The 13,153-nt window shown below is 25.4% G+C and overlaps 2 protein-coding genes across 2 annotated transcripts; one reads left to right on the plus strand and one right to left on the minus strand.

Annotated features, from left to right (window-relative positions):
• Positions 1 to 640: 640 nt before the first annotated feature.
• Positions 641 to 7,922, minus strand: LOC128958798 (dynamin-binding protein-like). Its single transcript, XM_054304733.1, has 10 exons — positions 7,361 to 7,922; positions 5,336 to 5,686; positions 4,279 to 4,772; positions 3,539 to 4,216; positions 2,752 to 3,474; positions 2,399 to 2,690; positions 1,792 to 2,330; positions 1,424 to 1,726; positions 1,030 to 1,363; positions 641 to 945 (listed from the first exon to the last, which is right to left on the minus strand). The coding sequence occupies exons 1-10, from the start codon at positions 7,686 to 7,688 to the stop codon at positions 656 to 658; spliced, it is 4,332 nt and encodes a 1,443-aa protein (XP_054160708.1). The 5' UTR covers positions 7,689 to 7,922; the 3' UTR covers positions 641 to 655.
• A 2,326-nt stretch (positions 7,923 to 10,248) lies between these two features.
• Positions 10,249 to 12,508, plus strand: LOC128957563 (legumain-like). Its single transcript, XM_054303352.1, has 8 exons — positions 10,249 to 10,450; positions 10,509 to 10,703; positions 11,110 to 11,224; positions 11,291 to 11,410; positions 11,506 to 11,787; positions 11,856 to 11,952; positions 12,032 to 12,230; positions 12,318 to 12,508. The coding sequence occupies exons 1-8, from the start codon at positions 10,310 to 10,312 to the stop codon at positions 12,459 to 12,461; spliced, it is 1,293 nt and encodes a 430-aa protein (XP_054159327.1). The 5' UTR covers positions 10,249 to 10,309; the 3' UTR covers positions 12,462 to 12,508.
• Positions 12,509 to 13,153: the final 645 nt, after the last annotated feature.

Genomic DNA, 13,153 nt, shown 5'->3' on the forward strand with positions numbered 1-13,153 from the left:
TATATTCAAATAATTAATTTATTGTTTAAATCAAATAAAATTATGTTTAATAACCTCTTTAGTATATAATGATTATAATAATTTCAAATTAATGTAAGATTTGTTTTAAAAATTTTATTATATTTTATATATTAAAATATATTAAGTTATTAATTTACATTTTTAATGAATATAATATTAATAGAATAATAAAAATATAATTATTTATTTAGATAAATATATTAAATATTTATTGTGATTATAATTAATCATATATATATATATTTTTATCAAAATTTAATAAAGATTGATTTTGTATGAAAAATCAAATACATAAAAATAATTATGACAAATAATTTAATAATATATTAACTCAAATAAATTAAAAACAATTAAATAAATTGATCTTTTGAACTCAAATTGATTAAAACAAGATAAAATATCATAACTATAATTTAATTAAATTATATAAATCACATGTTGAGTGCTATAATAGACAAATCATATACCTTTATAAATAATAAATAGATAGTTTAATAATCGATTAATAATTATATCATATCTTATTAAATAATTGATTAATAAACCAAATAAAAAATTATAAAATAAACTTTTAAAATGTAACAAATAGCTTAATAAAATAAAAACCATTAATTGACCGAAAATACACATTATATTATTTAGTTTGATATTTTTGAAGATAATTAGACGGAACGTAACCTGTATTACCCTCTTTATCGGCCACAAACCACCACTGGTTATTGCCATTGAGATCCCGATCCTTAAGTAATATAACCGATTGACCGAATTCTAGGCTCAATTGATTGTCTCCATTTGCTCTAAAAGGATAGGCAGCAAAATACATGTCATTTGGTTGTTGTTGTGGTGGTAGTGGTGCTGAAGATTTAGTATTCATTTTGTTATTACAGTCATCAGAAACAACATCGTATCGGTGCTCAATAGTTGCTAAAATATATTATATGTAATAAATTTAATATTGTTGTCATTACTGATTAACTGACAAAAAATATTTAAAAACAAATGACAAACCACAAGGAATGGATGGAATGGAAGATGATTCTGCTCGACCTACCGGTGCGTACGGATCAAATTCACCTAAATTAAGAATCTCTTGACTTTTAAGCTGCTGTTTCTCATCTAAACTTGTTTCAAATGTCATAAGACTAGCGCTCGTATTAGACATATCGAGACGGCTATAACGTGGAGGTGAGTCATCCACTTCTACATAGCGATGCGTTTCTGTCTCGTGTCTCAATTGGACGGATGGATCAGGTGATGGAAACACTTTGTATTGATGTTGTATTAATGGTGAGGTTGTGTTATTTGAACTATGCATTGAAGTTTGTGTCATCAACTTTTCACTCTAAAATCAGACAAAAAATTAAAATCAAATAAATTAATTGATTTTTAAGAATTTAAATACCTTTTCTGGTTTTTCATATGTTGTCTGTGATCTAACATTAGTGTTGTTTAGAGTCGAAACCCATGGATTAGAGTGTATGGCTAATACATCAGACAACACGAATCCCTTAGCATTGCCGGTATCGACAAACCATTTGTGATGATTACCCATTGGGTGCTGTTGTTTAATAACACCAACCAAATCGCCTTTATTTAAGTAAATATCTAACACATCAGTCGCTTCGTATGGTTTGATCGCTTCGTATAATTGATGAGATATATAGCGAGATTGAAGGTATGCGCGTTGAGAAGCAGATTGTTGGACCTGTCATTTATAATCATTTATAATTTTAATCAATGTTTTAGAAAATATATTTACTTAAATCATACATTTTTATTCATATTATGATTAACACCGACAGTGTTGGCCACCGAGAGATTAATGTTTGTCATTTGTGAACTGCGTTTTGAGTGTCTTTTGGTGTCAGACTGATTCATACCTCCCGAAGCAACGTTTGGAAATACATTGGCCGCAAGTATTGAGATTTCGTCCAATAGCTGTTCGGTAATCAAATTATGTTTGATCTGAAACGTATCATTTATATCATCAGTGGATCCGCTCTTGAAGCTCATCACTGACGGTAACTCCAAAAGTATCAAATGATGTTTAGCTATACGTCCGATAAGCTGTTTACGAGCCAAAAGAAATGATTGAATGCAGTCCTGAAACATTTGCATCAATAGTTCACAAAGTTTGGGTAACTCCTCCAGTAATTGTGTGTTTATGGCTTCGTAAACATTTTTAGCCATTAGTTGCTGATCTTGGATTGTCTTAAGACGTGACATATCTTTATTACACTCGAGTTTTTTTGAAAGTGAATCAAAATCTGTCATTTTATCGTATCTCTTGTTTATTAGTTTATTTGGTCCTAAAATAATAAAAATAACGTTTAATACAATATTATTTCAGTTATTCATTATTTATATTGAAAAAAACCTGAAAACTTTTGTAACAATTTGTCTAATACTGGCGTTACATCTCTATCTACTGTATCATTAAATAGTGTCAAGTATTGAGTAACAATCATGCGATGAGTTGTTCTCAATTGTTCCACTTCTTGTTGTCGATTTCTCTTATCGTAATACTCGCCAATAGCCTCAACAACAGCTAATCCTTGATGACAAAAGTCTTCAACAGACTTCATAAATGCCTGTTTGTCTTTAATAAATATCTTAATAGTCTTCTCTAAGGTTCTAAACTTATGGACCGCATGATTAAACTCGTCGTCCTTTTAATACAACAATTCAATTAACAATATTTTTATTTAAATATTATTAAAATATTAATACCTTAGTAGTTGATGAAAGACCTAAAGTAGATGTTATTCTGTGTCCTAAACGTGAGCTCTTTTTCATAACGGTATGAAAATTAAATTTCAACAATTTATGCGACAATTTGTTATTTGATTCACATCTATATTTGTGAACCAAATCCTGTCGGCGTTTAAATTCATTGATATGTGTCGCCATATCTGTGATCCTGTCGATGGCAAGAATCAAATCGGGTTTATCCTGATGTCCATCTTCAGTACATTTGTGTAATTCGTTTAATAAAAGAGGATATTTGAGTATTCTTTGAACAGGTTTTATAAGAACTGATGGAATATCAAAACAATTGGTTCGTTCTTTCATAATATCGAAACCATGCATTAGATATTGTCGAGCATCAGGTATGGACTCATATCGTCTATATAATGGTAGCATTTGGTCGTGATTTCTACAATATTGACTGTACGTTGTCTTCATTTGGTCCAACACATCAAGAAAACATTTGCCAACCATTTGATGTTCGTATTTCTTCATTTGAGTTGATTCTTCAAGACGTTGTATTAATAGAGACGAGACTTCAATAATATCTCTTAGATTACCAAACAGTTTCTGTAAATCAATGCCACAATTGCGCGCTTCTTCAGGATTTGTGAGAAATATATCGGCGCACACCTCAAGACTTTGTCGATAATCTCTTTCTGTTTGCAATAACTCCATTATAACACAACTTCTCTGTTCTCTAACCTAATAAATAAATAGAAATAATGAATGTTTTGATAAATATATAAAAATTAATATTAAAACAAACTTTTTTCTTTCTCTCGTCAACTCTTTGTTGGTCTTCAGCAGTCATTTGAGTTTTAGTTACACCGAAAGCACTGTCAGAATGAGTAGAACCCGAACTCGAATTCGATGCAATACTTGCTCTAATCGAGTCATTCCTATTCATATGAATCCTATCAATACTATCATTACTTGCATGTAATTTAAGTGGTATTTTATGTCTAGGAACGGGAGGTGGCGGTCGTTGAGGTGATACTTGGTTTTCATTTAATTTGGGAACTGGTGGTGCAGATCTTCGTGGTTCTTTTGGTGACATTTTTGGTAAAACAATGGGCTCTTTAATCGATAAATTTAACATTTTATTATCAGAATTATCAACATTTTGTTGATTATCATTATTAACTATTGTTGGTTCAAATTCTTGGTTAATCATAGGTGTAATCACTGGTTCAATATCTTTAATCACCGGAATTGAGTTCACTTGTAAATGATTTTCATTAATTAAGTCATTTGTTGTATTTATAGCTAATTTGTTTTCATCCACTTTATGTGCCAATGAATTCAATGATTGATAGGACGGGATGTCTTCAATTATCTCACAATAATTATATGGCACGAGTCCTATGTTCTCTAAATCGTCCATAACTTCATACCAATTAGTGTCCATTTTTCTTAGTAATGTCAAAGTGTCGCCTTCACTCACCTAATAATCAATTAAAAAATTAATTAAATTTATTCATTATTCTATCATTAAATAAGTTATACCTTGAGATCGCCTTCGAATTCACCGTTAAAATCATATAAAACTCGTGCAAATGTATCGCTTGGAAAACTTTCAATAATACTGTTGTTTTGATTTGAAATACTATTGGTATCACAATCGACAATAATTTCGATATAACTTTTAGGAAATATACCGACTTTACCATCAATTTCGCCTTCAATCCACTCATTATCAATATGTCGGATCAAATGAACGATTTCGTTCACTTTAAGACTCAATTCATTGGGAAATTCGGCCCGAAATGGAAATAATGTCCGACCGTATGACTGGACATCACCGACGTATCCATTGGAGTAGCCGTGAAACTGGGGTTGACTTGACATTAGTTGGTCCTCGCAATACACCATCGAATTTATTACGTTTTCATAAGACGGTGGGTTCTCTTCATTAGCACTACTGTCGATGACTTCGGTTTCAAACATCTGAGTGTCGGTATTATTGGTCACTAACTCGTCGCCACACATATTGTTTTCGTCTAAAAACAACAAATATTTAACACAAATTTATAAAAATTACTTTTACCGATAATAATAATTATTTGATATATATATATACATATGTGACAAACTTTGATCACATTATATGAGATAATGAATACAATTTGTATTAATATTTTTGTAAATTGATATTTAATAATAGATTGCAAATCATAAGTTATTATTGTATTACTATCATAATAAATATTATCATTTTACTTTAGCATAAGTATGTTAGACAACTAAACATTTATCAAACATTTTAAATATTTATATAAATTTACAGTATATACCGGTATATTAATTATAACTAATATTGCAAAAATCAAACATGAAATTCAATTTTTATAAGTTTAACATACATTAACATAGTGTATAAATTTAATAAACAAATCATTAGAGTCATTACGATTTGTAATTACAATCTGTTATAAGGAAAATTGAAAAAATAATTACAGTGTTATGAAAATTACTATACGTATAGAGTTTAATAGAAAAATGAAGTATAATATCTAAATTAAATAATAAACATATTTTAAAATAACTGATATATAACTGTTACCATTTGTTGGCTGATAATTGTCTAAAATTTTAACAAAATTTTTTGGAAAAATGCCTTCGCGTTGTCCATTCAATGAGTGTCCGCTGTAATACATTTTATCGTATGTATCGGTGATAACCATTATTTCGTCTTTATATAAATCAATTTCATTGTCCAGTTGTGAGTGCATCTCAATCACTACTTTTGCGTACATTTTTCTATCATTATTATAATTTTCATCACTCGGTTTAATTTTTTTCGGCAAATATTTATTGTCTAATTGCCAGACATGTGTCAATGGAAATATGCCAATCAAATTGGGGTTTGCCATGACATACCCGTTCCACCAGTTCTCATCTACCGGTTCCAAGCCTACAGTGTTTTATTAGTTATAAAAACAATTTTTTAGATACAATAACTAATAGCATATATCATAAATATGTATTATCTAATGCAATAAAATCTCACATTTAATTAGACAATATAAAAGTGCTAATCATTATATGTTTAATTAGGAATGTGTTATCATTTTGTGACATAAATCACTTAAATCACAACAAAAAATTTCTGCATATTATAATTAATGTAATTTGCATTTTCAGTAAAAACTAATTTAGCAAATAAATAAATAAATTAATTATATATATATATATTATAAATATAATTTTATTTTATAATATTATAAATAAGAAAAAAGTGAAAATGAATGCACTAAACAAACTATAAATCATAAAAATAATCTAAAGTTTGATAACTTTAACGAAACTATAAGAGTGTGAAAATAATATTATCAGTAAAACGATATCTTATAGTTCAATAAAAATATATTATCAATGTCTTTGTTTTAATGTATCAATTTTTAATGATAAAGAAATCTATAATTAAACATAAATCCAAAATAATTTGTAATTTAAATACTACACTAAATTAACAAAATTAATGCACAAAATATTTAACGTACTGTAATAAATTTTAAAAAACTATTATTAGATTATATTTCCTAAAATATAAATTTTACATTTTTCAATAAATAACTTTTTGTATTTTTCTAACAAAATAAAAATAATTCAAAATATGAGGTCATCTTCGATCAGATGCCGACACATATAACATATATAATACACATTTAGTGCTCTATTTATCTTATAGTATATGTCATCATAAATATAAAATAGTTTCTCAAAAATAAAAATGAATTTTAAATATTTTCTATAATATATCATAAAACCCTATTTTATCAATAAATACTAAATATTATAATGTAATGCATTGGCAATAATTGTTAATTTTATAAGATATTTAACCAATATTTAAAAAATATACTACTTTTAAATTAAAAAAAAATAATATACATGTATACAGTAGCTCAATATTATAATATACTACAATATATGTTATAAAAAATTAATTTTAATACATCAATAAACTAATGTAATTAATTAATTGTAAATTAATGTAAGTAATTTTACTAATGAAATAAAAGATAATTGTTTTGAAACAAAATATGTTTTAATATTAATATATAGAAACAAATTAATAATAAAAATAACTTTCAATAAATTAAAAACTATAATAATTAATAATAATTATAAAATATTTTTAATTTCACTTATAATTGATATCACGATTCACCCGAAAGTCATGTCTTTAAGCGGACAGATATCTGGACACCAATACAAGTGTCGCACATTCAGCGCTTATATAACTGTTTTTGTCTACTTTTTGGATATTTTGACAGGATTTACAATATTACAGTATATGTAATGTTTATATAAATAATATATATTACAATTTAATTGCAATATTAATATAAATTTTTAATTGATTCAAAATAAAAATAATATGATATAAATATAAATATAATGTAAATTATAAATATGATATACAATATTTCAAATATGATAAATGATATCAATTTTAAGTGAAATAAATTTATACTAAGTTTAGATGTAATATAATATTATATATCAATAATAAAACGATTGTATAATTAATTTATAAACTGATAATCAATTGATTGAATCAAATGACGAGTTAATGACTAACCGATAATAAGGTCTCCGCGAGTGAACCGCAGGTCGCCGTCCACACACTCGTGTATAAAGTCATTGTTGGCCGCAAACAATGACCGCTGATCTTCGGAACCGTTAGGATAGAGAGAGTTCAAATCAATGGTCAATTGGCGACAATTAGCTGTCGGGATGCGTCCCGAGTGGCTATTGGTGTGTCCATAGAGCCAATACTTGTCGACTTTAGTCTCGACTTCAATGATATCCCCGACCCGTGCGGCCAATTCATCTGCAAACTCGGTGTCGAAATGTCGGATCACCTGAGCTATGAAGGGTTGGTTGTGATCACTGTTATTGGTATTCATTGTGTGACCCGTTGTTTGGCAGTCATGACCCACACGTTGTGGTCACCAATGCTTGTCATCACTCAGTCATACGTCAAGTGTTGTGTCCATCGAGTCATTGATTGAGTCATTCATTGATTACATTATTTTACCTCAACTTATGTTAACTTATTTGACGTTACCTTACATTACATTATGTTTTCTATTCAATGACAACAACTGTTGTTTGTGTTGTCAAACGTATAACTGTATAACAAGTGCTGCCATCATATAAACCAAACAAACTTTTTGATTAACTTTTATACACTTTATTAATATCATAGTTATTTGAGGCTTTAAATTTAAATTTAAAATTATCAAATTATTTATTTATATTTTTATAATTATTATCCATTACAAACAAACACACAAAATACTGTATAATCATAATTGTATTTTGAATTACTATCTAAATTAATACTGTATTATCAAATTAATATAATTATAAAAATTTTAATCAATATTTTGTTTAATTGAAGACAACAAATATCATTATACAATATAAAAATTAAAAATATTCAATAATTATTATAAACTTACAGTAAATGACTACTGTATATTAAAGTATATTATTATTAACATTTATATTTTTTGTAAAATTGAAATTAATTAAAAACATTTTTAAGAAAAAGTGATAAATGCCATTTGGATAAAATGATTATAATTAATGTCATTTATTAGATAAGTTATATCTACTTATTTATATAAAAACTTAGATCAATCGGATTTAAAAGAAAAAAATTATTAAATTAAATTTGTTTATAATGGAAAGTATAGGGAAAAATGCAAACTTTGACCCCCGAAAAAACACCCGTCCCTCTAATCAATTAATATGATTTTTTGATGATATATAGGCAACCTATAGATGTTTTTAGTGAAGTATGAAAATGCCAATCGAAAGTAAATATAAATTTTAATTTATATATATTAAAGTAGTTTTATTTATTACTAAAATTTAAAAAAAAATCACAAAAATTGTTTATTAAGACACAAATTATGTGCATTTTAATTACAATTAGAAAAATAAAATAAAATAGTATTATTGTTAATTTTTATAAATATAAATTGAATTTTTAAATATTATAAATTGATTACCTTACTGTACTTTAGCAACAATTGTATAAAAATTATTAAAGTAAAATAAACTTGATGTTTGATATAAACATTGAATTGGAAACAAAAATGTACATGTCTATTTTTTATATTTATCGACATAACAAATATATTGTTTTAAAAATGCAATTAATCTGTTATAATATATAGTATATACTGTATATCAGTGTTAGCAGAGACAAAATATTTGTATAATACACTGTAAATACATGACAAATTTGACTTTAAAAAAGTAATAAAAGCATTGATATAAGCAAAGTAAATCATGTTTTATAATAAATATAGATTTAATATTATTTTTTATTGAATTTCATTTTTTATTTTAAATTATTTGATTATTATAACTTTTAGAACGACGATAATAATAATAATAATGAATTTCTAGCAATTATAGTTTTACTAAATATTTTTAAATAATTTTTAACAATATACAGTATATTAGTTTTAAAACTTGTATAATACTGTACATTAATATTCTATTTTATTGTATAATACAAAGTCAAAATTCAAAACCTTGTATTTTTCCAACACTGGTTTATATTGTATATATAATACCGTCAAATGTCATATTAAAACCTAAATACTGTACTATTAAATTGCAGAAATTATTAAATATTACTGTATTATGAAAAATAAAAGATTTATAATCAATATAAATGAATGCATTAATTACTCATGTTTTACAAATAATAATAATAAAATTATATTAATATATTACTTGTATAAATGCAAGTAAATAAAACTTAAATTTTCTAATTTTTAATTTATGTTTGATTGCATTGAAGTGAAAAGTTGAAAGTATCCGATAACTCTAATTTATAAACAGTTTGTCAAATTAATGATATTTTATAAAATTATTGATTGACATTTATTAATAAATATCAATTATCGAAAAATTATTTTTTTATTTTATGACATGTTATAAACATTTTATAAACACTTATTGATTTATTAAAAATTAATTGAGTTTATGTTATAATTAATTGATTTATGATTAGTTATACTGGTATTACAGTTAACACTGTAACCTAAAGTTTGATAAAAAGGATACCATGCATTGCATTATCTAAATTTATAACAAATCATAAGTTTGTGATTATTTCAATAAAAATACAATTTTCAATAACAACTAAAAGTAATAATGAGAAAGTTAATGATGAGAATCTAAGCAATATGTTATTTTCAATTAAGGCACACAATTTGATAGTATTTTCAACACAATGGGACACTACTTATCCAAATACTGTATTTACCAATACTTATATATAGCACTTATTAAGCAATTTATTAGAGAAAAAATGATAATAAATTACAAAGAATTTTAAATTAAATTTTGTACTAATTTTGTCATATGAATTGATAGACATCTTAAATGTCAAATTAATAATAAATTAAAAGGTATATAAAATGAATGTCACCTATTAATAGTTAATATATAAAATCTTGTTTTATTAGCTAATAATAGTTACATTTAGTTAATTTGTGTGATTATGAAGTTTTTAATATTATTGTCTTTACTCTATATTAGTTGTAATGCTTTCCCAAAGCTGCACAACATTAACGAGTTTAACGGAACCAATTGGGTTGTATTAACTGCCGGTTCTAATAGTTGGAGCAATTATAGACATCAGGTATTTTTTACCTCTCTTTTCAATTTATCAAATATTTTAACTCATTTGCTATATTAAGGCTGATGTATATCATGCCTACCAAGTTGTTAGGTCTCATGGAATTCCCGATGAAAATATCATTGTTTTCCATTACGACGATATCGCACACAACAAAGTCAACCCAACGCCTGGTATTGTCATTAACAGACCCGAAGGCTCTGATGTATATAAAGGTGTTCCTAAAGATTATACGGGAGAGGAGGTCACACCTGAGGTAATTATTTGTCTATTTGTCTATTTTTTTATTTAAATAGATTTAAGATTAGAAAATCATTTATTTCAAACAATAGAAAACATTATAGGATTTAAGTATAAATCATTGTTATATATAATTAACAATTACTATATAAGTTAGAAATGTTTATAAATTATATCATAATTTTAAATATTTAATAACATTTCAGTGTTTTAATCCTATGCTAACTAGAAATTTTTAATTAAAAATTTCAAAAAACAATCATAAGTTTATAATCTGATTTATAATAGATATATGTTTACTGTAGATGACCATTAACTATTGACTATTAACTATTAACTATTATATTTGTTAAAATATTATTTACTATATTTGCTAATTCAATACAATAGTATAAACTAAAACTTTTTAATAAACTTTTCAGAATTTCTTAAAAGTGTTGAGCGGTGACAAAGAATTGGCAGCTTTGGGTAAAAAAGTAGTCAATAGTGGACCTAATGATCATATATTTGTTTTCTTTGACGACCATGGTGCTCCAGGTCAGTTATATTTATTATTATAAATTTTTAATAATTTATACTAAATTTTATGTATCTATAAAATAGACCTAGTTGCTTTTCCACATAAATACTTGTATGGAGAAGCATTAGCCAATACATTGAAGTCTATGCACGAAAATAAACGATACTCTAAACTTGTGTTTTACATTGAAGCGTGTGAATCGGGTATGTATTATAATATAATATATTGTATTACTTAATATTAATTAATTTGTAACAAAATTACTTTAATATTAAATTATTTTTATCATCTAAATTAGGATCAATGTTCAACAAATTGTTACCTAAAGATATCAATATTTATGCCACCACTGCTTCGTCACCAACTGAACCCAGTTATACAAAATATTGGTCCGAAAAATACGGGACAGCATTGGGTGATGAGTATAGTGTCGGTTGGATTCAAAACAGTGAGGAACACGACCTCTCAAAGTATACATTACAAGAACAATACGAATACACTAAGGCCTGGACTAAGATGTCACACGTCCAACAATATGGCGATCTCTCAATTGCACAGTTACCTGTCGGACAATTTCTTGGTTTGATTTGAAAATTACTAATTTTTATATTTTACTCTAAAATATATACTAATTGTACAAAAAAATAGGTCATAAAAAATCGTCAAAATTATCTCAATCGTCTATTGGTATGTCATGGGATCAAAGCAATAATAATGACGCACACGTTATGGCAGCTTTGAAAAGGTTTGGATAAAATTAAATTTATTTAATATTATTCTCAATTTTTATATTTATTATATACTAAACATATTTTATGTTTTAGTAATACTGAAGAGTTTGAACGTATAGTAAACGGCCGACAATTTTTTGATCAACATTTGACTGAATACCTGAATATAATTAATTATTTGCGAAACACTGATTCATATGATTTGCTTAATACTCGACTGGAACTCAACAATAGAGTCTGTTATCACAAATTTGTCGATACTTTGAATGACAACTGCCTTAACATCGCTCATGTAATTATATATTAGTTTATTTAGACGTTTAAACAATTATATTAATGACTAGTAATTAATTGATTATATATTTGTTATGATTTCCAGAATTCCTATGTATTGAGTAAACTCTATACCTTTGTTAACATTTGCGAGGAATTTGATGAAAGAAGTAGTAGTGAAGCACTCAATCATTTGGTGCAATACTGTCAACAAAATCAACTCAACGCTTATCCAACAAATATTGTTTAATTGCATTACAATATATTATTTTATAATAAAAACTTAATTAGTTTAATAATTTAAATAATGTAAATAAACAAAATAATATAATTAAAATAAATGAATAAGTTTGCAAATTGTGTTTAAATTATTTATTTAAAACTATACCGGTAATATAAAAAGTATAAAGTATTAAATATATTGCTTAAATATCTGTAGACTTTGATAGACCTTGAATTATATGATAATTTTGAGTACATAAAATAGAGCAATAATTATTATACAAAACATATTGAATTAGCTGGAAATTAGTTTATATTATTTAAACTTATTATATTAGAATTATATAAATTAATTTTATATAATTTCATTTAATCTAATTTCATTTAAAGCATTTGTTCTAAAATTACAATCAATTTTATTTGAAGTAATCTTACTTTATTATAATACAGTTATTTATTACTTACTTAAGATAGTTACTACAGATTACATTTGAATAAATCAATAAATTATTTATCATTTAACAATCGATAGAAATAATATATAAAAAAATTTATAATGTTATTTGAATTAATATGAGTAAATAGATTAATTATATTAACAAATTCAATATAGATAATTTAAATAACGTAAATTTTTTATTTTTATCGCAGTTAACATATGCTATTTAATTTATTCATTAAATATATTTTTTCATGATATCATAGTATTACAGTTAGATA

This window comes from Oppia nitens, unplaced genomic scaffold (genome assembly GCF_028296485.1).
Source record: "Oppia nitens isolate AA-2021 unplaced genomic scaffold, nextdenovo-longstitch-racon4-pilon3 scaffold3_pilon_pilon_pilon, whole genome shotgun sequence".
In the NCBI taxonomy this organism is placed as follows: domain Eukaryota; kingdom Metazoa; phylum Arthropoda; class Arachnida; order Sarcoptiformes; family Oppiidae; genus Oppia; species Oppia nitens.

Coding starts and splice junctions, on each gene's coding strand:
- LOC128958798 (XM_054304733.1), bottom strand. CDS start 7,688: ATGAATACCAATAACAGTGATCACAACCAACCCTTCATAGCTCAGGTG. Junction 2,691..2,751: donor GTCTTTCATCAACTACTAAG/GTATTAATATTT, acceptor TTGTATTAAAAG/GACGACGAGTTTAATCATGC. Junction 1,364..1,423: donor CATATGAAAAACCAGAAAAG/GTATTTAAATTC, acceptor GTCTGATTTTAG/AGTGAAAAGTTGATGACACA.
- LOC128957563 (XM_054303352.1), top strand. CDS start 10,310: ATGAAGTTTTTAATATTATTGTCTTTACTCTATATTAGTTGTAATGCT. Junction 10,704..11,109: donor GAGAGGAGGTCACACCTGAG/GTAATTATTTGT, acceptor TAAACTTTTCAG/AATTTCTTAAAAGTGTTGAG. Junction 11,411..11,505: donor CATTGAAGCGTGTGAATCGG/GTATGTATTATA, acceptor CATCTAAATTAG/GATCAATGTTCAACAAATTG.